We start from the raw sequence: 25,375 nt of genomic DNA, 5'->3' as shown, positions 1-25,375 counted from the left end.
GGAGAATTCCTGGGAGAGAAGATATCGTGCTGAGGGGGTGATGGGGCGGCAAGGGAGCCGGCCCTTTAACTGGGGGATACAGCTGGCCTCTCACAGCCACCTCCTGGAGCTGGAGCAGGCAGCGGGCTCTTTACCCCTCTCCCGGCACCCATCCCCCGCATAGATCAGTGCAGTGGCTCACCCACTGGGTGCCCCCACGGCTCACGCTGCCCCTTGGTATTGGACAGGCGCCCAGCCCCGGTTGCTAGGAAGGATTCGTGCTGCTCAGCACGGCCTGGCTAATCGGAGTTGCTTCCTGTGGCCGCTGCCTGGCACCAGCGTGTGACTGGAGCTGGGGGGCCAGGAAGCTAATGGACGATGAGATCAGCTCCCCAGCCAGCCTCTTCCTCTCGTTTCGCCCTCCCCTTTGCCTCCTCCAACATCTCTCCCCGCCCCGAGGCGGCACCTGCGGGCAGGCGGGACTCCTGCAGGGGGAGGCTCTCGCCAGCTGTCTGCATGCCCTGTGTCTGGTTTGACCGTGTTGCCTGTTCTCTGTGATGCCCACCGTCGGCTGCTTGTCTTCCGTTTGCCCCTCATATAAAGCTCCCTGGGTGTCGTAAATCGCGCTGGGCCTCCAAGCGTGAGGAGCAGGGATGTGGTCTCGCGTGGCTGAGTGGGGCTGGGATAAAGGGGTGCATATGTGTCTATGACAGAAACAGCACTGTGAAATTAAAGCGGGGGGGGGGGTTCCTACACCAGGCCCGGTGTAGACCCTGGGGTTCCCTCTTGTCTGCTGCGGCCCACCTTCCCCATATAGGCTTTGTTCAGCTGTTCCTTGCCCTTTCGGTGACACACCAAGCTTTTCCAGGGGGCTCCTGCCCCCCTGTGAGCTGGCTGAGGCCAGCTGGGGTCCCCAAGGCCACAGAACCACTCTGGGGCGTCCTTACAGAACGTCCCCTGCAAACCCAGGAAATGTTACAGGGCAAAAATGACGTTTCCCGGGAGCTTGTGGCTGTCTGTGTCCTGCCGGGCGAGGGGGGCAGGGCAGGAGTTTTCATGGCTGGGCTCTGGTGCACAGAGTCGTGCTGTAACGGGGTGATGGAGCCAGGCCCTGGTTGTGCCTTAAGGTGGTAGTTGAGCCAGGGTCTGGTGCCTGGAGTCATGCTGGAACGGGGTTATATAGTTGGGTGTCACTTGTGGGGTTCTACTGTAATAAGGCGATGGAGCTGGGCTCTCGCCTGCGGAGTTGGGCCGTACAGGGGCGATGGAGCTGAGCTCTCGCCTGCGGAGTTGGGCCGTACAGGGGCGATGGAGCTGGGCTCTCGCCTGCGGAGTTGGGCCGTACAGGGGCGATGGAGCTGGGCTCTCCCCTGCGGAGTTGGGCCGTACTGGGGCGATGGAGTCAGGCCGTACTGGGGCGATGGAGCTGTGCTCTCGCCTGTGGAGTTGGGCCGTACTGGGGCGATGAAGCTTGGTTCTGGATCCTGGAGACATGCCATAACAGGGTGATGGAGCTGGCCTGTCACATGAGGCATTGGGATCTAACAGGGCGATGGAGCTGGGCTCTCAAAAGCGGAGTCATGTTGTCATGAGGTGGTGGAGCTGGGCTCTTGGACATTGAATTGTGCTGCGTCAGGATGATGGGGCTTGATTCTGGCACATGGAGTCCATGCCACGGGTAGCTAGAGCAGGGCGCTCAAACATGGGGTCAAACCATAGCAAATTGATGGAGCTGAATGCTGGTGCCTTGAGCCATGCCACCATGGGATGATGGAGCTGGGCTCTGGCGCATGGAATGGTTGGCTGTAACAGCCTGATGGAGCCAGGCTGTTGCATGTGGCATCCTGTCCTAATGGGATCGTGCAGCTAGGCGCTTTCACCTGGAGTCCTGCTGAAACAGGGTGAGGGAGCTGGAGCTGGTGCCTGGAGTCCTGCTGTGATAGGTGATGAAGCCAGGCTGTGGCTCGTGCCATCCTGCTGTCACGGGATGACGAAGCTGGGCTCTTGTGCATGGAGCTGTGCTGCTGGGGGACAGTGGAGCCCATCGCATGGTGCTGGCTGTGTGCTGGAGAGCGGGAACCTGGGGCATGGGATCATCGTGGAGCGGGGTGGTGCAGCGGAGTCGTGCCCCCACAAGGGGATGGAGCTGGGCTCGAGGAAATGGAATTGCATTCTGGGAGTTGAAGCAGATCCGGGGAGCGGGCGCTGGAACGTGCTGGAGTGGCACCCGGGGGAGCTGGTTTCTTGCCCGCTGTGCCATAGTGCACTGGTGAGGGCAGGGGGCTGTGTTGTATGTGGTGGCATGGTGCCAGAGGGCACTCGGCTCTAGGGTGCAGCCAGTGCCATGCTGATGCAAGGGCTGGGCTGAGAAGGGGAATGGCAGCAGCCTCCTTCATAGAACAAGGAGGAGCCCAATCAGCCCTCAAGCCTCTGCCCCCTCTGGACTGGCTCCGTAAGGAGCGGCGTTTGGCCTCTAGAGGTGTCCCTTGCAGTCCGGCCCCAGTGCAGGGGGTCTGGCTGGCACGGGGAGCAGGGAATGAACAAGAGGGTCTTTCCCCTTCTGGGGACAGTGGTTCGGATCACCTCCGGGTTGAGGGGACTGGCGGGTGCAGGAATGGGGTATGGGGCCTGTCACCTCTAGGGGGTGCCGGCTCTGACCCAGCCCCAGGGCAGGGTGTCCGGCTGGCACAGGTCTGAGGTCTGGGGGCCCAAGGCTCTCATCTCTGTGTGGCTGGGGCTCTTTCCCACCTGCTGCCTGTCTGGTGGCGTCTGTGTGACCTGATCTCAGGCCACGGCACTCTGGACAACGGGAAATTTTAAGACTCCCGTCCCGTCCCTGCCCCGGCAGGCAGCTGGTCCCGGCAGGGCATGGGTGGGGCTCACTGACATAGTTATGCGGGGTCACCCCCCTGGCCAGCGCTCTTTGTCAGGGGAGGTGGGGCTGTGGTCAGATGTGTACAATCCAGCTGTTGTCCCCTGTCTCAGAGCCAGCGCTCCCGGCCCTTTGAGTAACATTTCCAGAGCTTCCTAGGGGATGTTCTGATTTCTCTGGCTCTGCTGAGCTCTGACAGATCCAAGGTGGGGGGTTAGGGGCACCAGCGGAGAAGCCAGGCCGGCCAACCTGGGGAGGCACCTGCTGCCAAAGCCTGCATGCCCAGGAGGTGGCAGAGAGGGAAGGCCCTTTCTGCATATGCTTGGTGAAGAGAAGCGTTGGCTTTTATATTGTGCGAATGGACATATTGGGGGCTGGGGAGCCCTTGGAAGGGGGGGCTGGAAGGAGGTGCTGCTTCGGTCCCCCATATTGCAGCCAAAGGTGGTGGTGTTTTCCTGGCTCTGAGAGCCTGTTTCGTGCCACCTTCTTCTCTTGTTAGGCCAGGTACCTTGGCAGGCCATACCGAGGGCTTTGGGACATGACACCAATCCCGGAGGGGGAACATGGCCTCCCAGCCTGGTGGCAGAGCGCCACCAGGGAAAGTGGGCAGGCAGGGTCCCTGCTTGTCCCCCCGCACAAGCCCAGAGCAGCGTGAGGCTTTGGGTAGCTGGAATGTGCCCAGAGGCCGTGCCAGATGGGCACAGCAATACAGGCCAACACTTGCCCATGGGTCAGGAAGCTGGAGGCTGTGCTGGCCTGGAATAATCCCAAAGCCAGAGCTGGGTTTCTGCCCCCCCCCCACCCCCCGTAATGGCAGTGGATGCAGGGGAGGGGAGCTGGGGGGGCATCAGTCTGGATCCCAGCCCATCAGCTGAGAGAGCACAGTGGCTGGAAGGTACCAGCCGAGCCAGTCGGCTTGTGGGGACGCACCAACAGCCCCATCCCACCTGCGGTGTGACCCCCTGGACTTCACTCGGTTCTCTCCACTGGTCAGGCTCGCACGTGTCTCACCTGCTTCTGCAAACCGTCTGGTGTTGTTCTTCTGTTTTGTTTTCTCCCCCTCCCCCCTTCTCTGCCCCCCTCCGACCACGTGTCTGGTCCCACGGCGCCCTGTGCCTGACGGCTCCGCACGACAGCCCGAGAACCTGCTCCTGGCCAGCAAGTGCAAAGGCGCAGCGGTGAAGCTGGCGGATTTCGGCCTGGCCATCGAGGTGCAGGGGGATCAGCAGGCTTGGTTTGGTGAGTGGCAGAGCCCCCTCTCTCCCCATCCTGCCCCTACTGCCCAGGACAGCTGTGCCAACACAGCCTGTGCTCTGTTTTCTCCCCAGGCTTCGCCGGCACCCCCGGTTACCTCTCGCCCGAAGTGCTGCGCAAAGAAGCCTATGGCAAACCCGTGGATATCTGGGCATGTGGTAAGGGCCGGCGCCGCGAGACATAAACTCATAGATGGGAAGGCCAGTGGGAACCACTGTGGTCATCTAGTCTGGCATCCCGAATACACCCGGCCTGCCCTGCCGGAATCCCTGTTTGAACTAGGCCAGACCTAGAAAAACATCTAGTCGTGATTTCAAAATTGTCAGTGATGGAGAATCCACCAAGATCCTTGGGAAATTGTCCCCTGGTTAATTACCTTCCGCGTTAAACATTGACATCTTATTTCTAGCTTCACCTTCCAGCCATTGGGTTGTGTTCGACCTTCCTCTGCTTTCATGTAGGTACTGGCAGACTGGGATCACGACCCCCTTAACCTTCTGGGTATTAAGCTAAATAGATTGAGCACCGTGAGTCTCTCACTGGAAGGCAGGTGTTCTAATCCTTTAATCATTCTTGAGGCTCTTCTCTGCCCTCTGTCCAGCTTATCAATGGCTCAGGGTCAGGGATCTGCCAAGTCTCCTTCTCCCTGCCTCTGGGCTGCCTTCAGTTCTTTGTGACGGTCAGTGTTCACAGACCGGTAGTGGGCTGGCCTATTAGTTAGGGTGCTGGCTTGGGAGACATGGGTTCAAGTCTCACCACTGCCAGTGTCTCTCTGGCAAATCAGATTGCCCAAGGTGTTTAGGCACCCAAAGACACAGGAAAGGTACTGAGTGGGTTTTTTAAGCCGATTAGGTGCCTAACTCCCATTGGTGTTCCATTCCGGCCCGCATGGAGCCCAGAACGTTGCTGTTTATTGAACTCTGTGTCCAAGATGCTGCATGAACCAAACAGCCCAAATCCTCCAGTGGGCAGTTTGGATCCTAGTCCCTAACCTGTGCTTGATAACGGACGCTAAAAGCTGTCTCTGCCCCATAGCTCATCCTCTCCCTGGAGCCTTTGCTAGCCACAGACCCCTCCCTGTCCTCCAGAGAGAGGAGGTCTAGAGGCATAGACAGATGTCAGCAAGGAGGTACTGGAGGCGGAGATAGCAATCGGGCCCTGGTCAGGTCTAACCCCCTTGCTGCAGGCTCTCACTCCCATCCCGTGGTGGCATCCGGGCACTTTGCTGGGCACCTGCTCAATGCAGCGACTGTGCTCCTTCCCTGCCACATGTGGGGTGTGGATGGGGGGTGGGTAACCAGCAGCAGGTCAGTGCTGGAAATTTAAAGCCAAGTTGCATTAAGGCAGGAGAGAGAGAGTGGGGCCTGGCAGAGACGGGGTTCCCCGGGAGATGCCTGCTGGCAGCAGGCTGAGCAGAAACCCCCATATCCCTGCGTAAGTCCAGGCTTGGGCCCCCAGGAGCTGGCGGGCGCTGACTCTTTGCTCTCCCACCCCCTCCCCAGGTGTGATCCTTTACATCCTGCTAGTTGGTTACCCACCCTTCTGGGACGAGGACCAGCACAAACTGTACCAACAGATCAAGGCTGGTGCCTACGACGTGAGTACCTCCCTGCCCCCAGGTCCCAGAGCACTGTGACGGGGACCTGCTGCCGCGGGCCAGGAGTCCCGTACGCCACCGGCTTCGTCTCCGGCGTGTCAGCCTGCCCCTCTGGCTTCTCGTTTGCTGCACGTGCTGCCGGACCTCGAATTGCTGGTGTCTCCCCAGCCGCAGGCCTGTGCTCAGCCCTTCCAGGGTAGGACACGTCCCTCCTCCTCCTCCTCAGGGGGCCGACAAGGCTGTGTCCGGCCAGCCTCCTCCCACAGCCCACGCATCCCCCACGGCTTGCCCCATCATGGTGCAGTTACCTCGGCCCTGTCCACGATGCATATAGAGCCACTCCTCTGCCATGTAGACAGCATCCCAGAGAGCCCTGGGCATGGACACGGGGCTAACGCAAGTTAGCGCTCACTGGACGTGCCCAGCCTGCGGGGATAGGATGTTTTTGAAACCGTGTTGGCTAGCAGGGCTCCAACAGGACTTGTTCCCAGTGTAGACGGGGACAGTGGGTTTAGGATTGTGTTATCAGGTCAGGATCAGGCTCCGTGGCAGGGCCTGTCTGCGCCAGGGGCTGGACAGGGGGGATCTTGCACTGGCGCGTGTGGGCATCATTTCATGCCCAAGGAGCAGGGCCAGTGCAGGTCCACCTCCTCAAGCTGGAACCTACCCCCATTTGCCGGAAAGCCGTTCTGTTACTGTCGGGGCTGGGAGGCTCGGGGAAGCCGCTTTCCATTACACCCAGAGACCAAGCAGAGCGGGCGGCTCAGTTCTTTGCCTGGGAGGGGCTGTGGCCCACCAGCCGTGCTGCAGGGTCGTGTGTGCTGTGGATCCTGCGGCTCCTTGAGCACCGATGCTGCCACTCGGGGGCCACAGGAATCACACACAGAGAGCTCCATCCTGTCCCCACTCCCAGGCCCTCCTGCCCTCATATCCAGGCTCAGGGAGCCGATCGCAGCCTAGCAGAAGCCTGGCTGTCTGCACAATCCCCGTGGCAGGCCCAGTGCTGCCCGGGACGGGGCAGTGCCAGCACCTGCCGTGGGGCGTGCTGACCAGTGTGGTAACCCGCCCTCCTGGCTCCCTTGCAGACACTGGGCAGGGCAGTGGCCCAGGGACCTGGCCGAGATTCCTGCCTTGGCACGACTCATTCTCCACGCACGTGGCAGCACAGAGGGACCCGGAAGCATCCGGACGCCCCATGCGAGCCGTGCTCCTGCGACTGCCCAGAGCGCAGGTCCAGTGGGTATCTCTCCGCTCCCAATAGCTTGGTGGAATTCAGCCTCTCCCCTCCCTCTCTCCTCCCCCTTTGCTGGTGCTTTCCTCACCCCTGTTCGCTTGGCCTCTTCTGCACGCATTTGGGGTCCGCTGGCCGGGGCCCTGGGGAACAGTCTCTGCTCATTTTTCTCCCCGCTGCCGGGGCGCCTCCTCTCCCCTTTTGCTTATATGGAATATGAGCAGGGTCCTCCTGATTGTACAGCGTCTGAACTGGCCGCAGGCTCCCCCTCTTGCTCCTGAATCCCGGCTTTACACCGATTTCCCTTCTGAAGCCTGGGACTTGGGGGAACCCTCCAGAGTGCAGCCTGAATAGAACAGTGCAGCGACAGCCTGTGAACAGCCCCCATTGCGTTCAGTCTATCCGTTAACTCTGAAACCTAACAATGCACGTCCATACAGTTCACTGCCCGTCTACCAGCAGCAACATCCAGGCAATGTGCTTATCCCACAATCCTGCACACTCCCCGGGGGCAGAAACCCCTGCTGCCCCCTCTCCAGCAGCCAGAACCTCCAACTTCCCCACACCCACAAAGCCTGCAGACCCACCCCATGTGGCCAGCACCAGTGTCTGTGAGACGATGAAAATGCAGGGAACAAGGCATTTAACCAGAAATAACTGTCGAGGCAAAGGGGCAGCAGCGAGGGTGGGAATGAAAGGTTCAAGTCAGGAAATCAAGTCCGGGTTTGCAGTCGCCCTGGATCGGACACAGAGCTTCCAGCCCGCTGCTGTGCCAGGGCAGAATGCAGGTACCACTGGCCTTGGAGCAGATGTGATAAGGCTGCGGGCAGCATCAGCCACACAGTGGGATCTGGGCAGACTCTGGCGCTGGCTTTGGGCTGCCCTTGGGTTCCTGTGGAGTCGCTGGAGCCTTGGCTGCGAGCGGCCAGCTCCCCGCCCCCGACAGCCGCGATCCCCTACATTTAACCTTCCTGGCCCTTTTTTCTTGTCTGCAGTTCCCTTCTCCCGAGTGGGACACGGTCACCCCCGAAGCCAAAAACCTCATCAACCAGATGTTAACCATCAACCCGGCCAAAAGAATCACAGCCCACGAAGCCCTGAAACACCCATGGGTCTGCGTAAGTGTCGCCGCTGCCCCGGACACAGCCAGGGAATGGGGCTGCTGGGTTCTCCCTTGCTTTACCTCTTCTTTGGGGCCACGCCCCTCTAGCTCGGTGTTGGGGGGATGGTGAGAGGGGCTGGCCAGGCCACGCAGATGGCACCAGCTCGGTTTAGCCCATATCTCAGGGGCTTTGGGACCAGCGTTATCCCCAGTGAACGGCAGCTGTCAACGGGCTCATCAGAACCTTGGCCGGTTCATCTCAGCCACCCGCAAGAATGTCCAGCCTGTTGTTTCCCCATCACCGAGTGAGCAGATGTTCCCCCGGCAGCGCTCTGAGCTCTGGGACCAGCTTGCTCACTCAGGGTATGTCTGTTGCAATGGAAGACCCCCGGCCTAGTCTGGACTGGGGGCATGGGCTTCGGGCTGCAGGGCTATAACATTGCAGTGTAGACATTTGGGTTCGGGCTGGAGCCCGGGTTCAGAGATCCCACGATGGGAGTGTGATGTTTTGGTCACAGAGACCCCCCTTGGGACTGTCACCTGATGTGCTGAGATTACATCTGAGCTGGTTTTCTCTGCCAGTTTGGGCCTCCAGAACCCAGCCTTGTTGAGGCAGACACACTAGCCTGCTGTAACACAGACCCAGGGTCTGAACCACGCCACCAAAGATGCAGACTTAACTGAAAACAGCTCAGCAAGTACTCCTGTCTCCAGCACCCAGACACCCAACTCCCAATAGGATCCAAACCCCAAATAAAACTGATTTACTCTGTATAAAGCTTATACAGGGTAAACTCATAAATTGTCCGCCCTCTATAACACTGATAGAGAGATATGCACAGCTGTTTGCTCCCCCAGGTATTAATTACTTACTCTGGGTAAATTAATAAACAAAAGTGAGTTTATTAAGTGTAAACAAGTAGGATTTAAGTGGTTCCAAGTAATAACAGACAGAACAAAGTAAGTTACCAAGCAAAATAAAACAAAACACACAAGTCTAAGCCTAATACATTTAAAAAACTGAATAAAGATAAATCTCACCCTCAGAGATGTTCCAATAAGCTTCTTTCATAGACTAGACTCCTTCCTAGTCTGGGCCCAATCCTTTCCCCTGGTACAGTCCTTGTTAGTTCCAGCTCAGGTGGTAACTAGGGGATTTCTCATGACTGGCAGCCCCCTTTGTTCTGTTCCACCCCCTTTTATAGCTTTGGCACAAGGCTGGAATCCTTTGTCTCTCTGGATCCCCACCCTTCTTCTAAATGGAAAAGCACCAGGTTAAAGGTGGATTCCAGTATCATGTGACATGTTCACATGTCCCTGTGATACTTCATTACCATTCACTGGCCGGTAGGTACACAGGCAGGCTTACAAGTAAACAGAGCCATTTACAGGTCACTGATTCTGAAGCACCCTTAATGGCTTCCATTTAATATGTTAACATCAGTGATACAAGTTTATCTCTTATTATCCTAACTCCAGACATAGAAATAATACAGGCAAACAAATGGGATGAACGCACTCAGTAGATCATAAGCTTTGTAATGATGCCTTACAAGAGACCTTTTGTTTGCAGCATATTCCAGTTACATCGTATTCACACTTATAAACCTGTTTCCATAAAACATATGGAGTGCAACATCAGGGAGGCTCCCAGAATGTCTACACTGCAATTTGATAGGCTGGCAGCCCAAGTCCTGCAAGCCTGAGGCAGCTGACCCGGGCTAGGAGAATCAGTGCCGTGGGGTTTTTTATCGCCATGTAGATGTACCCTGAGGGTCTGTCTGTGCTGCATTGTAAATCTGGGTCTGTGACACCCGGGCTTGTGTTTCCAAGCCTGTGCAGGAGCGGCCAAACTGCAACGTAAACCCAGGCTCACAGTTGCTGGGCTCAGGTCTCACAGTCGTGCTAAGGCAGCCGTACTGCGCTACGCAGCTCCTCTGACTCGGGGCCGTGGCTTGAGCTACATCCACACTGCCAAATGACAGTGAGTAGGATTTGGTCCTAGGATCCCAGCCCTGAGTGCTCGCTGGCCCAAGTCAGGCTGATTTGTGTGTGGACAAAAGCAGGAGTTGGGCTCAAACCTGAGTCCCACTCGGGCTTAGTGTGCAGTGTAAACAGACCCTTGGAGCTTTGTCACTGATCTGGTGGGACAGGATCCAGGGGTGCTCAGTGCTGGTGGCCTGCCATATCTGCAGTGTTATGGCACCTGTGGTCCCAAGCCAGGACCAGGCCTCTGGGGGCACTAGGGGTGTATCTGGGTGGGGCAGGACCTGCTGGCTGAGCCGTTTCTCCAGTCCCCCATCCTGTTCCCTCCCCTGACCACACTCGTTCTCTGGTGCCAAGGCAGAAGCAACTGATTTCTCTCTCCCACCTTCTCTCCTCCAGCAACGCTCCACTGTGGCCTCCATGATGCACAGGCAGGAGACCGTAGAGTGTCTGAAAAAGTTCAACGCCAGGAGAAAGCTCAAGGTAAATGCCCCTGTGGAGCTCTCGGGCCGGACTTTCCTGAGAGCCGTGGCAAAGAGACACAGTGAGGTCGGGCTGGGGATGAAGTCCCCACTGTCCCGGGGGCCCCACGATATCTGCTGCTCAGCCAACAGCCCCAGAAAGGAGCAGAGGCTGCCTGCCTCGTTAGCATGGCACATCCAGGGCATAGCATGCCCCGGTGTCTCCCCTGCCATGAGAATTCCTGTGCCAATGGGTTCGTGCCCAGCCTGGGCCGTGAGCCTGGCCACACCACAGAGATCGGAGCCCTACAAGTCCTCTCCCGGTGCTAGCAGCTGGAGAATTGGTCCCCTCCCAGCAGGGGACTGGCCACCAGTCCCCCAGCTCCTAGCCCTTCCCCGGGGGTGGCGTGCGCCTGCCCGTGCTGCGGGAGTAGAATGGCCCTGTCTGCCTTGCACGTTGTCCATTGAGCTCACAGGAGCCACAGCCTGTTGGCCGCTGGGCATCTCTGCAATGGCAGGGTAAGTCCATTGCCCCCAGAGAGCCCAGCGTCTGGGGGGGTTTCAGCTCCCACTGTTTGTGTAGCCCTCACCTGTACAGGTGGACGGGCCTGCTTAACGGAGGTGGGTTAGCTCAGACCAGACCTGCTAATGCTTTAAGGTGCAAAGGTGCAGGTTTGGTGCCCCCTTGCAGGCGGCTAGAGGGGACATGGTGGTAGCTGGCGAGGGCTGGTTTCTCTAGGGGGTATAACACCCAGGGGGACTCATTGGCTGGCTTTATGAGCAGAAGGATACTCAGGAGAGTCCCAGGACCATGGGCCGTTCTGTGAAGTAGCCAAGTGGGAGGAAGGTCTGATGACTGTCGTGTGGCAGGACTCATGGGAACCCCCTCCTGTGTCCCATCGCCCACCCCCCAGCTCATGCTGCTAAGTGAGAAAATCCCCATGGGGCCAGAGGGGCCAGGATTTCACCCAGGGTCTCCAGACCCCGCCGTGTCCCTTACAGGCCAGTGCCACGCATCAGAACCTCAGAGGTTCTGGAGTGTCGGCCCCCCACGGAGGAGAGAGGGAAGGATCTGAGAGGAGCAAGGCGCCAGGGCCAGCTGTGCTCTCAGAGGAGGGGGGGCCATGCTGCAGCCAGTGGAGTCCCATGGGGGATGTGCAGCAGATTTCGGTCGGGGCAGCGCATTGGCAGGGAGTTACCCCAGCCTCGCAGGATGTGCTCCGGGGAGCCGCGCCCTGAGCGTGCCCGGACTCGCCGCCTCGGGACTGGCGTGACTTCCCACCATCCCGGGCTCTGCTGCGAGGGGGGCCAGGGCGTCAGCCCCGCAACACGGGTGGGAAGCCGGGGTTCAAGGAGCTCACAGGGCTTGCCCGTGGTAGGCCACGGCTGAGCAGGCCAGCAAAACCAGCATCCCCGTGCGCTAGGTATGCTTCCCCACTTGGCCACACCCCTCCTCGTGCGTCCAGGGGGCAGCGCCCAGGTGGTTGGCATCCTGGCCCCGCTCAGGCCAGCTGCCTGTCACACCATGGTCTCCAGCACTGTGTTGTACCAACCCCTGGCTCTTCTCTTCCAGGGGGCGATTCTCACCACCATGCTGGCCACGAGGAACTTTTCGGGTAAGAGCTCAGCTTGGCTTCGCGCTGCAAAGAGATGCGCGTCCCAGTGCTTGCCCCCGAGTCACGAGAGCGACCTTAGCCCCCATCGGGACCAAGGCCACGTTTGCGGGAGGTGCGCTCCGCCGGGATTCCACACCAGAAAAGTGCAGCTAGAGCGGCAGAGCTGGGCTTGTACGAGTTCCGCAAACCATTCTGGCACCATCCCCCCGTGTCCCTCCCTCTGTGCGGGCCCTGGCAGGTCTCGGACGTCACCCGTCTCTGAGCCGGGACCCCGGTGAGCGGGGGTTTTAAGGCTCCCCCCGGCCCCCTGCCTTTCACTGTGATATGCGACCAAGGCAGTGTGCCTACCAGCCGGCCCTGTTCTCTCCGAGGGCTATGAACGGGGTGTGGCCAGCCATCACAGGTGACCGCCCTGTGCTTTCTAAGCAAGCCCCTTTGTTCTTAAGGCAAAAGCATCACAGAGAGAACCTAGAAGAACAATATGATTTAACCACACACGAAGCATCCTCCATCGGTCTGGGGTGGCAGGGCACATCTTTCCAACCCTCCTGCAAGGACTGGGGACCCCCTTGGACAGAAGGTTCTGTCTGTGTGCTGCATCAGAAAGAAGGCCCTGTGTTAGTTTAAATACAGCCTTTTTATTCCCAAAGCCCCTTCTTCATTGGTCTCTGGAAAACCCAGATTGTGCTACCCTCCCCAGCGGTGGCACCTCTCTGGAGGTGTTTACAACCTGGTTGACCTTAATCACCCCCCACCCACACACACACATACTGGTTTTGGTTCCTGGAGGAGCCATGGTAACCTCCCTCCCTCCCTGGAGCAGCATACAATCCCTCTCCCACAGCGCTACATAAACTCGCTACAGTGTGGTCCCCGAAGACATTGCATGGGGTTGCTGCAGGCCCCAGGCGAAACAAGCGATGCTGGCAAAAGCACAGCTTTGCCGATACCGCTGCATCGGCACCAGGGCTGCTCTGCCGGTCAGGGAATCTCTGCTCTTCATACCCTGACCAGCAGAGCTGTGAAATCGGTAGTGTCGACCTGTGCTGAAGAGTTCCCAGCGCGGCTTAGAGCCGTACGCAGTCCACGCAGCTGCCGTTCCTGGCCAGCTAACCTCGGCCTTAGAGGGCAACATCTTATCCTGAGCTGTGCCGGTTTGGTGATGTGGGGAATTGGGTGTAGAGCTGAGAACAACAGAGCTCATGTCACCTGTGCCTGGCCAGCCTCGGTACACAGATGCCTAGTGCAGAAACCCTTTGTGCCCTGGGCAGGTCTGCGCTAAAGAAGTCCCTCTAGAGCCCACTGTTAACATTTGCATGGAGCTGCCTTGCACACCAAACGGTGGAGGCGTCTAATCGGGATGCCGCCAGGCGCCTGTAGAAATGCAGACGTGCCCGGGTATGTTTCAGGGGAGAGGCGGATGGATCTGTGTCTCTTTCAGCCATTGCAATCCCGCTTTTGTCAATTTCATGGCGTGGCGGATTCTCACCTCCCAAATATCCTGCCAGCAGAGTGCTCCAGGAGAGGGGGCTGGCAGGGAAGGGGCATGCCCCTGCCTGCTGGATGTCCCTGGGAATGCTGCTCTAACATGTACCCTTCTCTCCTGGTCTTTGCCTCCTCGGCTGGCACCTAGTATCAGCTGAAACCGACTGCCTTGCGCCCCTGCTACTGCCCCTGTCTAGTGTAGTGAGGAGAAACATCTACATCCTTAAAGGGAACAAGGCGGGGGGCAGCTGGGTAGATCCCTCAAGCAGGACATTTTGGTTTCTCCCCCAAGGGGCCGTGGCTTAACTCTGCAGCACCCAGGCTGGGAATTCAGCTTTCCAGAGTCATGGCCAAGTGTCACTTAGCAAGTGAGGCAAGAAAGGTTAAGAGATAAGCAGCCATTGACGGTATCACAGGGATTCAAAGCCCCCACTGGGCTGGGGGGGCAACCTATGGGCATGGGGCTCCGGTGCCCTGCCCCGTGCATCCCTCAGGATCTCAGAGTTGGCGTCTTGGGCGAGAATCCCTTCTCCCATCCATGCCACACAGCACGGGGTCGTGGCTCCTTGGCTGGGATGTTCCCTGACGTCTCAGTGACCCTAGCAGGGCCTGGCGGGGCCGGGGGCGGGGGCTGCTGCTGTGTGGCAGACCCTCCATACCACCTCCGGGAGTAGCTTCCCAGCTGGTCACAGAGGGTCTGTCTCTGCTGCCGTTAAACACCTGCGGCTGGCCCGTGTCAGCTGCCGGGCTTGGGGGCAATACAATTGCAGTGTAGCCATTCAGGCTGGGCTTGGCAATCTGGCGAGGTGGGAGATTGAAAGCTAGTTCCAGTGTCTCCATGCAGGGCCCCCCCCCAGGCATTTCAGTGGGGACATGTCCCCAGCCGTGGCTCTAGACCGGTCACCCCGTGGGGCATGTGGAACAGGGGCTCAGCTACCAGCAATCTTGCCTCTCCATCTAAACTTTAACTCTAATCTTTTTTTCTGCTTCCTTTGTCTCGTTTCTTTCCCTCTCTCTCCCGCCCTCCATCTGTCTCGCTCCCTCTCTCTGTCGTTCTCTGTCTCTCTGCCCCCCACCCTGACCACTCTCCTTGTCCCTCCGTTTCCTACCCTGGTGCTGACAGTCGGCAGACAGACCACCGCTCCCACCACAATGTCTGCAGCTGCCTCCAGTGCCACCATGGGGTTGGTGGAACAAGGTAGATGTGTCCTGAAGAGACCCTCCCCATTTCCCCCCCTTTCTCTCCCCCCCCCCAGAAATCTGAGTGCATGCAACTTCATCCATCATTAACACCTCATCCCCAACCAGCGCCCAGAACCAGGGGCAAACGCAGCCGGGTCTGCTCTGAGGAAGGGTGCCAGGCATTGGAGGAAGCTCCGGTTTATTCCAGCAGTGATTTTAAAAAGTCCTGGAGGAAAAGAGGGTTACAAAGTAGAATTGGAAAATGTGTAGGGGTCTGGAACAGCTTCTGTACGAGGAGCGAGTAAAAAGCTGGGACTGTCTATGATAGAGGTCTATAAAATCTTGAATGTGGGAGAAAGTGAATAAGGAAGTGTTATTTACTCCTTCTCATACCACCAGAACCAGAGGTCACCCGATGACATTAGTAGGCAGCCAGTTTAAAACAAACAGAAGGAAGTACTTTGTCACACAATGCACAGTCAACCTGGGGAACTCATTGCCAGGGGATGTTGTGAAGGCCAAAAATGTAACTGGGTTCAAAAAAGAATTAGAGAAGTTCCTGAAGGATAGGTCCGTCCATGGTTATTAGCCACGACGGTCAGGGACACAACCCCATGCTCTGAATGTCCTTAAACCTTCGACTGCCAGAAGCAGGGACTGGATGACAAGGGTTAGAGCACTCAGTAAATTTCCGTGTTTTGTTCATTCCCTCTGAAGCACCTGGCACTGGCCACTGTCGGAAGACAGGATACTGGGCTAAGTGGACCATTGGTCTGACCCAGTCTGGCCGTTCTCATGTTCTTATTTAAATTCCACGTTACTGAAATTGCGCCTCTTGTCCCTGGGAACTCAGAACCTGGATCATAATCTCAGATGGCGACCAGGATCGACGGAGGAGAAGCCCAGGCCCCTGGCCACGCTTTAAAAGCCAGCCTCTGGTTTTGTACCCACACCCTTGTACATGCAGGTTGTAAGGGCACATGGCTCTTTCATTGCCCCCATGGCTGATGGGGAAAAGCCTCTTTTGAACCCACTGCGTTGACGAAAGCCCTGAAATATTTATGTGCAAGACAGGGCACCTGGTGGTCAGAGTCGGGCACTGCAAGTCAGGAGTAGAGGGACTCCACTTCAAAAGTGCCTAATTCACTTAGCAGCATCTGAGTAAAATCTTCATCTGTGCCTAATGATTTAGGATCTGGAGTCCAATTCTCAGAAGTGACTTAGGCTCTGAGAAATTGAAATTGAAATCCAGTGGGACTTAGGGTCCTAAGTGACTCAGGGCCAGATTTGCAAAGGTATTTAGGCCCCTAGAAATGCAGAGAGGTGCCTAAATCCCTTTTACAACCTGGCCCTTTTGAAAATTTTACCTGTAGCTTCTCCTCATGACATTAGGCAACCCTCTCTCTGTCCCTGTTTCCCCATTAGTAAAATGGGCACCCAAACTCTCCCCACCCTCTGGCATGTGGGTTCCTGGCTGTAGTCTAAGAGCCAGCTCCTACTGATTTATTCATTCATTCATCAAAGCCAGCAATGTGGCAGTGACATCCTCCTCCATTTCTCTGTCACACCGTGCTCAGCACAGGGCTCTGTGTTCCCTTTGGCAGGAGTTAAAGCCCGTCCCTTTCGCACACAGGGCAGGGAGCAGCTGCTGGTGAAATCATGGCGGGGGGGGGGGCGTAAAAACCTGAACTCAGGGCTTGGCAGGGGACGGGAAGGTGGAAATGGGCTCCAGATTCTGTATTTTCAATACCAGTCTTTGCAGTCCTGGCTGATTGGTTTGGGAGCATAATCAGCATTGCATGTGCTGTGCTACTCCCCTTTGAAACAAGCCAATCCCTTGGCTGTTTTCCTGCCATACACAGAGCCCAGGGCATGATTGTACTGGGGTGGCTGCACTGGCTGTTTTTAGCTCAATTAAAGCCAGCTTGGGGATGCCTACCCATGCTGCTGTCCAACCTCCTGACTGCAGTGAGGACATCCCCGGCCCCTTTAGGCACTTGTGATCGGTCCCTAGAGCAGGTAGAGGCAAGGGCCATGCATGCCAGCTGCAACCAGTGTCAGGCAGGGGGTCGTGCCTTGTTGCGGACCCTCTCGTATCTTCCAGGCTGTTGGCCTAATATCCTGCACCAGTGGCTTCTCAGGGCAGCGAAGGCCCAGCTGGCTTTCCCAGCGTGCCCCGAGATACTGTTCCCGACTTGGGATTGGAATTCGTCGGTCGGTTTGCCGCGGCTGCCGCATTGGGATTCCTCCCCCAGCGAGGGATTTCCACAGACAGGGGCCGAAACAGGAAGCTGCCCCTTCAGCTGAGTGGCTTGACTAAAAAGCCCGGGGAGCAGGCAGGCAGATCGCCCACTGTATAAGGTGTAAGCACCGCCCCCAGGCCCAGCGACAGAGTTGCCCATCACACTTTGGTGGGCGACTGCGTGGTTCGTACCGAGAGCAGACAGCAGATAGGTGCTGGGTGCACGTAATGACTGACAGTCACCCTGTGCAGAGGGTCAGCCCGAGGTTCCCCCACAGACGCACTCCCACTATTCGGAAGACGTCAGCAGGGCCTAGACCCACAGTGGCCCTCACACGGGGCGAGAGTCACTGGAGAAGCGTTTCAGGGAGCGAGGGGGGGAGAGCAGAGAGCACACGTTTGCTTTGTGGCGCTGTATTAAAACGTAAAGACTGGAGCTGAAGAAAGTTCCTTTCAGAGGAGCTCTCCCTCGTGCCAGGGTCTGGGGGCATCCCCTGCCTGGCAGTCAGGGGGGTAAGTTCCCAGCGGGGCTATGGCACAGGGAACATCTCCAGTGTAGCTATGCAAGTCTGGTGTACCACCCTGCCCCCCAGTCATGGCTAAGCAGAGCCTCTGGGTAACCTCTACAAAGGCGCCCAGATCCTCCAAGGTATATAGGTGCCTGTCTCCCACTGATTGCAGTGGATGTTAGGCTTTGAGGTTCTGGGCCGCAGGAGCCTGAAGCCCGCTGACTTTCTGTGCAACTCGGCACGTCTGAAAATGGGGCTCAGATGAAATTGGCCAAAGCACCCAAGTGATTTAGGAGCCTCACTCTCATTTTTCAAAAGCCCCGCAGACGCCTGGGAGTCCATGTCACTGCCAGTCAGTAGGGTTTTGGCTCCTAAACAGAGGCGTTTGAAAATTTCCCCTCTATTCATTTCCAAATGGGGTTAGAAAGGGGTTTGGGGCCCTTTCTTGGTACGTGTGGGGCGTGGAGATGGGTTCTGACATGGGCCCGTTTGCCTTTCTGCATGAAGTTTCTGCATGAAGCTCACATATCTCCAGAGCACAGAGTTAAAGGAGGTGTTGGGGAAACACATCTGAGCGTGACCGGGGCTGTCCAGAAGTGGCTGGGCTGACTGGCTAGTCTAATGAAAGGAGATAACTGGGGATAAGTGAGAGCTTATCCATATGGAAGGTCTGCGGGCATTCAGACAGGCTTCCCCTTCTCCCCCCGTGCCACCTCCATCCCAAAGGTTCTTCCTTGTGAATGCTGGCTCTCTGCTTGCCACGGCCTCCCGCCCGCTCCTCCCCCTGACCTTGCCTGGAGGTTGAACTTGGTGAATGATGCATGAGGTTGTGTGACCCAAGTGCATGGTCTAGAGCCTTGTCCGGTTTAATCTATCCACCCAAAACGGAGGTGGGGCTCTTTGCTTTGTGTCCGCTGGTGCCCACTAGTTGGGCTCCTGCATGCAGGAGACTGATCTGCATGGCAGAGACAGAAACTGACCCCCCAAGCCTGTATTAATGTCCGTGCAAAACTCCGGCCGGGATCCAGCCAACAAATCCAGTGGAAGGAGCCCACTGTGTCTGGCACCGGTTATAAGCCTGTCCCCTCAGAGCAGACTGGTGCCAGCATTACCTGCATCTGCTTTAAGAGGAGGTACCTGAATCTCCATGCAGACTTCAGTCCATATGGATTCACAATGTACTTGAGGCTGGAAGCTTGCAAGGCGATAGACCCTGCCTTGTGTGGCTATGGCAGGGCTCAGAGGGGCATGTGGGAACAGCCTGTGACTATCTGAAAAGCAGAGGCCGGTGAACGGGGGTCATTTAGGGTGACACCCAGGGGGGTTATATTAGGGGTCTGTAATGAAATCCATTTAAAATTGATCCTGTTACACCTGTGCGACCCCTGAACGGAGATGCACCTAAATTGCTGACCCTTGCCCGTAAACAGATTTTGCTTGGTGTGGGAAGTTGCTGTCACTCTCCTGATCCCGGGAGCTGCCCCACCAGCTCTGACAAGGCGAGTTTGAAAAGAGAAACGCTCCGACGGTTCAATGGCTGACACCAGGGCAGCTCCCAAGTCTCCTGCCCTGCCTGCGTCCTCTCTGGAGTCTCTTCCCTTCTGACTGCAAGACGTTGTGTTAAAGTCACCGTTCCAGCCCCTTGTGCCCCCATGGAGCCAGCAGCAGGTGGCTAGAGCGGGGCTGAGCATGTTAGGGCTGTTCGTACACCAGCCAGGAGGACAAGTGAGCGCGTCGCACGAGGTTCTCCGCTGGAGGAAACAATCAGTGTGCTGTGGAGAGGGGCCCGGGAGTTTGGGAAGGACTGGTACCTTTAGCGTTCTAGCAAGCTCTGCAGAAATGGAGCTGCCACACCTCGAAGGGAGCAGTGGGGTTTCTGGCCTCGGCCTGGAGCGGGACTGGTGCTGCTTAGCTCGGCATGGTGGAATAGTAGATCTCCAGACTTCACAGGAACATGGGCCTGAAGCGAGTTTGGGGCTGCTCCCAGCTCCGGGATCTTAGACCAGGCCTTGATCGGAAGCAATTGGTGCTGAATGCACTGTTCCTCTCTTCTCCAGGGGGATCCACAACCTGTGACCCCCCCATTGCTGTCCCGCCTGGTGCTGCTCCCCCAGCAGCCGCTCTGGCTCTGATGCAGCGGCTCCTCGTAGGCATGGCTGGCAGTTGCTCTGATGGGTTAAGTGAAGGGTCCCTTTGCTCCTCATCTTACACACCATCCTCTAGGACATGGAGAGTGGCTGCGAGTGCCTTCTGGCCCCTCCACCCACGAGGTTCATCTCTACCCCACTCCCTGCTTTGTCCCCTTCCATCCTCTCTGTCTCCAGACAAGCCTCGCCCACGGTGTGCAAGGCTTCTTGTCATTGATGTTCAGATGTTCCCCTGCCCTCTGGCGAGAGATCTCTGCCGGAGCACCCACCTTGCTAGCAGCCTCCTCAGCCATAGACAACGGGCCTGGCTTTGTCTCGCCACTTCTTGCACCCAGTCCCGTCACACCAGGGTTGTAGCCCTCCAGAGCCTTCCCGTTGTCTCTAGTAACGAATAAGCCCAGAGTGTTGGGTTCTCCCTGCTGACTTTAAGGTGTGAAGCCCTCTCTGGTTCTGCACCGTCCTCCTTTGGGGAACAAATGCATCACCTCCCCAAAGCTGTCTCCTCTGCCAATCCAGAGCCTCGGGAAACCAAGCTGCAATCCCTCACTTTACACTCAGCTGGGCTCCCTGCCAGTCTAGGAGCCAGGCATAGCAAAGTGACACGCCCAGGGGGCCATGAGAAATCTCAGTCTGCTGGCATCCATCTCCCCTCCCTTTGCCATGGCTGCTGGGGATGAGCCCCCAAGACGGTCGCTGTGGCATCTGGGACAGATTTATAGGTAGGTCGGGCTGTGCCAGGCTCTGTGAGTTCATGTGATGAGACCAGGTCCCTCACCCGACACATGCTGTGCAGGGTGTCCAGCAGCTTGAACCTCGTGGATGGGCATTTCTGCTGGCAGTGGCCCACTAGCCAAAGCGTCACCTTGGGAGTTAGATTTGGAGAGCCCACGGTCAGGCTAGGCTTTGGAGACCTCGTCCCCTGCTTTCCGGCTGGATTACTCATCAGAAATTATCCGAGCGTGTCCCCTTTGCACGGCCAACTTTCTCCTTCGCGGGGATGGGAGCCCATGGCCAGTGGCATGTAGATGGTCTCTGAGGTTGGGTTCCCTCTCAGCGCATGCCCTGCTCTCGTTTCCCAGCCAGGCGACTACCCCCTGGAGGAGGGCACCAGGATTGCCGGACCTTACTGGTACCGTCTGTCTGGGTGCTGCCATGGTAGGCAGGGCTCTGCTGAAAGGGGTGAAGGCAGCCTCTCTTCCCGATTTGCAAGGTTCTGCGTGGTGAAGCTCCCTGGGGATGGGCCAGCCCTGGAAGAGCTGCTCTTCTGTGTCATGTGGAAGAGCAACGGTTTACGAGGCAGGGGATGTGCTTGGTGGTTTTGCTCTGGGGAGGCAGGGTGACCCAGGGGATAGGCCAATCGACTGGGGGCCAGGACTCCTGGGTTCAGTTAACAGCTCTGGCATTGACTTGCTGGGTGAGCTTGGGCGAGTCACTTCTCCGCCCCTCTTCCTCCCTCGGCGAGGGATATTGACCCTCTTTAATAGCACAGCTGGAAAGTATGAAGCTCGCTGTGTTGTCAGGCCCAGCAGACGGGGGCTGGCTTGCAGCAGAACCGACCGTTTCACCCTCCAGATGCGAGGAACGCTTTGCCCAAGCCAGAGCTGGGACCTGTGCCCCCACATGCAATGCACAGATGTCCCAAGTCCACGAGACGCTTTCTAATAATGGAGTAACTCGTCGTCCGATCTTGGGGCTACTCCAGACAGACCATCGCATAGAGCGTGACTGTCACGGAGTCCCCGGGAGATGCTCTGGACCTGCTCCCTACGAAGCCAGGCACGACTCTGGGGGAGCCTCCTCTCTGGGAGCAGACTGTCTGCAGGACATACAGATTCCACCTTCCTGGGTCTGACCCCAGAGCATCCAGCATCCTCTGCCCCTCCATGCGCTTCCCACAGCCAGTCCGCCCAGGCGGGATCCTGGGGAAGCCAGAGGGTCCTGCCCCCCAACTCCGCAGTCAGACGTGACTCTCAGCCAGCCAGTAAAACAGAAGGTTTATTAGACGACAGGAACATGATCTAACACAGAGCTTGTAGGTGCAGAGAACAGGACCCCTCAGCTGGGTCCATTCTGGGGGGCAGTGAGCCAGACAACCCCATCTGCACTTTACTCCTCGTCCCCAGCCAGCCCCAAACTGAAACTCTCTCCAGCCCCCCTCCTCTGGGCTTTGTCCCTTTCCCAGGCCAGGAGGGCACCTGATTCCTTCGTTCTCCAACCCCTTTAGCTCTCACCTTGCAGGGGGGAAGGGCCAGGCCATCAGCTGCCAGGAAACAGGGTGTCGGCCCTTCTCTGTGTCCAGACCCCTGCACACACCTGCCCTCTAGGGCTCTGCAACGATCATCCACCCTTATCTCACCCCCTAGATACTTAAGAACTGCATAGGGGAAACTGAGGCACCCCCACAATATTCAGAGGAAACATTAAGAACAGTCCTGCTTCGTCACAGTGACTACAGGCCAAGCTTGTAGCCTTTTCAGCATTGTGTAGGTATTTGCACGGGGCATTTTATCAAAGACACCAAAACAGCTCCCTTCTGAGTCACAGCCAGTTGGATTTGCTGGCTGGGTGCCCTCCGTGGCTGGGTGCAGCCCAGTGACACGCGGTTGCTCGCAGGATCTGTGCTGCAGAACCAAGGAAGCCATGAAGAAAAGGAGGACTTGTGGCACCTTAGAGACTAACAAATTTTTATTTGAGCATAAGCTTTCGTGAGCTACAGCTCACTTCATCGGATACAAGGAAGCCATGGAAACGCAAGCTGGGTTCTGCTCTGCTTCCCGGTTACCGGTAAAGCTACCAGCTACCTTTTGATTGCAGCCTCTATTGCCAGGGCCGAAGGAGCTCGGCTTGGTTAAGGCCAGAAAGGACCATTACGATCATCCAGGCTCATCTGCATGGCACAGGCCAGCGAATGTCACCCTGTGTTTATCCCGGTACCTCCTGGCTGCACCATGGCGGATCTTTCCCCGGGGGCTATCCCGTCCCTAATGACTCTAAGCGCTGGAGCGTCGACCGCATCCCTTGGAAAGCCGCCCAGTAACCAGCATTGTTACAGATGCGCCAGCAGCGTGAAGGGCTGTAGTAGTTACGGCCGCCCTTACCGTAAATGCTTCCCCGTGGACCTCCCATGCACCCTGGGCTCAGCAGAGTGACAGGAAGCCAACCCAGGCTAGATCTGTCGGGGGCACGTCCAGCTGTTTGGAAATTGGCTGCATGGGGCAAAGGCAAAGAGAACCCCAGACGCTAGCAAGGGTCACTTCAACCCCAGATCGGGGGGCGGGGGAGGCGGCAACATTAGGGGGCATTGGGGAGGAATATGGCCAATGTGCTTGAATGACAAAGAATTTGGCTTCAGTGACACCGAGAGACACGATCCAGGGAGCGGAGAGCTGTCTCGTTCTGCCTTGTCGCTTTTCTGACTGCTATGGCATTTTAAAAGGCTACTATCCTCGCTCCCCGCACCCCCCCCCCCGCACCCCTATCAGTGTGACTGTGCTCAGGCCAGGTGTGAGTGGTAACTTCCCTCTTGGAGTCCCCGGAAACTTTGCTCTCTGCCTGAATCAACACCTCTTTTTGTTCTCTTCTCTCTCTGCCCTCCACTCCCTCCTTCTCCTCTCGCCTGCCTGTCTCTCTCGCTTTCCTCTTCTGTACATTTCTGTCAGGTAAGCAAACTTTTCCCCGGGTTCTCCCCTCAGAGCTGGCTGGGGGACGGGAGGCAGAGGTGGCCGTGGGGCAGTGGGCCGGGTGGCGGAGGAGCCCCCTGGGACCGCCCGTGGCGGCACTCCCTGCGTTCCACCTAGTCCCCGGGCCGTAGGGCGAGCGCCGTTAGTCGGGTAGCGTTCAGAGAGGGTTTCTGTCTGCGGATGAGCGACAAACGGCACCGGTTAAAAGCCGGCAGATAGAGGCAGGCAGTGTGCAATCCGTCCCCACACGCAGCTCTGCCAGCGTCCTGCACTCCGACCCACAGCCCCCTTTTATCCCAGTCTCTGCCCCCTGCCCCTGGCTATGCCGGTGCCCATCAATCCCAGCCTACAGCCCCCTGCCATCCCAGCCCTGGGCTCCCCCCAGCTCTGCCAGTGCCCCTCACTCCCGACCCGCAGCCCTTGCTACCCTAGCCCTGGGCTCCCCCCAGCTCTGCCAGTGCCCCTCACTCCCGACCCGCAGCCCCTGCTACTCCAGGCCTGGGCTCCCCCCAGCTCTGCCAGTGCCCCTCACTCCCGACCCGCAGCCCCTGCTACCCCAGGCCTGGGCTCCCCCCAGCTCTGCCAGTGCCCCTCACTCCTGACCCACAGCCCCTGCTACCCCAGCTCTGCCAGTGCCCCTCACTCCTGACCCACAGCCCCTGCTACCCCAGCTCTGCCGGTGCCCCTCACTCCTGACCCACAGCCCCTGCTACCCCAGCCCTAGGCTCCCCCCAGCTCTGCCAGTGCCCCTCACTCCCAATCCACAGCCCCTGCTACCCCAGCCCTAGGCTCCCCCCAGCTCTGCCAGTGCCCCTCACTCCCGACCCACAGCCCCTGCTACCCCAGCCCTGGGCTCCCCCCAGCTCTGCCAGTGCCCCTCACTCCCAACCCACAGCCCCTGCTACCCCAGCCCTGGGCTCCCCCCAGCTCTGCCAGTGCCCCTCACTCCTGACTCACAACCCCTGGCATATTCAGCCCTGGGTTCCCACATCTCTGCCAATGCCTGGTGTCTCAGCCAGGGCTGCAATGTTGCTGACACGGGACAGTTGTTGGCTATTCTGAATGCAGATTCGGACCCAAGGAGTAAAGAAAACACAAAAGCAAAGGTGGGGGGGGGGAACTGCGAGGAAGCAGAGCCTAGCATGCTGGAGACCCCAGGGCAGGAGGGCTGGGCAGGGCAGTGAAGACCGGAGGCAGAGCACAGCGGGGCCAAGGGTTGCTCCCTGGAGAGCGAGCATCTGCAGTTTGGGCCCCAGCTGGGGAGGGCCATGGATGCCAAGGCTGTGACACTCAGGGGATTGGGAGCCCAGGCAGTGCGGGGTAGCGGTTAGAGCAGGGGTTGGGCGTCATCCCTGAGTTCTAGTCCCAGCGCAGGTTTGACCTTGGGGAAGTACCTTAACCCCTGTGTCTCCACGTGCCCCTCTAGGAGCGCAGGCTGACCCACCCCCACCCCCTGGCCTGCCTGGAGGGGGCATGGTGAGATCGGTGGGGGGGGGGAAGCGTTCTGAACGGGCGAAACGGGATTGTGCCAAGTTCTGAGCATGCCTCGGTGCCATGCTGCCCAGTGGTGTGTGGCTGGGCAGCTCCCGACCGGAGGGGCAGTCGGTGGCTGGGGGCTGGCTCTCGGAGGGCGTGATCCTGCGTGGGAAGGGTCGGGGCAGAGGAAGGCCCACGCGGCTATCAGCTCACTGGCGGTGAGGCGGAGAAGCGCTGAGCCTGGCTGGTGTTAGAGAAAGGGAGAAGGGCCCTGGGGGTGAGGGTAGCTCAGACTGGGGCAGAGGACGAACAGCGTGAGATCACGCGGCGGGGCAGCTGGTGCCCTCTGCCCAGTGCCTGCGTGTAGGAATCAGGGAAGGGGCTAGTGAAGGGTCCAGCTGGGTGGAGACGTTCTGAGTCAGTGGGTTTCTAGCAGAGCCTGCTGGCCGGTGGTCACGACAGGGTCCAGGGGGAAGAGAGCAGAGACCCCAGGGCTGTCCTACGGCAATCCCACTCCGGAAAGTTTGGAGGGTTTCTCTGGGGCGACCGGGGTGGG

At 58.2% G+C, this 25,375-nt stretch overlaps 1 protein-coding gene across 9 annotated transcripts in view; it reads left to right on the top strand.

The window, feature by feature from the left end:
- The window catches only part of CAMK2B (calcium/calmodulin dependent protein kinase II beta), a 144,433-nt gene that overhangs the window by 75,996 nt on the left and 43,062 nt on the right, over positions 1–25,375 (top strand). For 6 of the 9 annotated variants that reach the window (XM_038384708.2, XM_038384710.1, XM_043502965.1 and 3 more), the window contains exons 7-13: positions 3,988–4,090; positions 4,180–4,263; positions 5,608–5,702; positions 7,929–8,051; positions 10,421–10,504; positions 12,056–12,098; positions 14,707–14,781. In XM_038384708.2, the coding sequence (XP_038240636.1) occupies positions 3,988–4,090; positions 4,180–4,263; positions 5,608–5,702; positions 7,929–8,051; positions 10,421–10,504; positions 12,056–12,098; positions 14,707–14,781 (607 nt within the window). The remainder of the gene's footprint in view (positions 1–3,987; positions 4,091–4,179; positions 4,264–5,607; positions 5,703–7,928; positions 8,052–10,420; positions 10,505–12,055; positions 12,099–14,706; positions 14,782–25,375) is intronic. The other 3 variants (XM_038384715.2, XM_038384713.2, XM_038384714.2) reach the window with 1 other exon arrangement.

The sequence above is a fragment of the Dermochelys coriacea genome, chromosome 26 (assembly GCF_009764565.3).
Source record: "Dermochelys coriacea isolate rDerCor1 chromosome 26, rDerCor1.pri.v4, whole genome shotgun sequence".
Taxonomy (NCBI): Eukaryota; Metazoa; Chordata; order Testudines; family Dermochelyidae; genus Dermochelys; species Dermochelys coriacea.
Note: the sequence above shows the minus strand (reverse complement) of the source record. Positions and strands in the feature narration are given on the sequence as shown.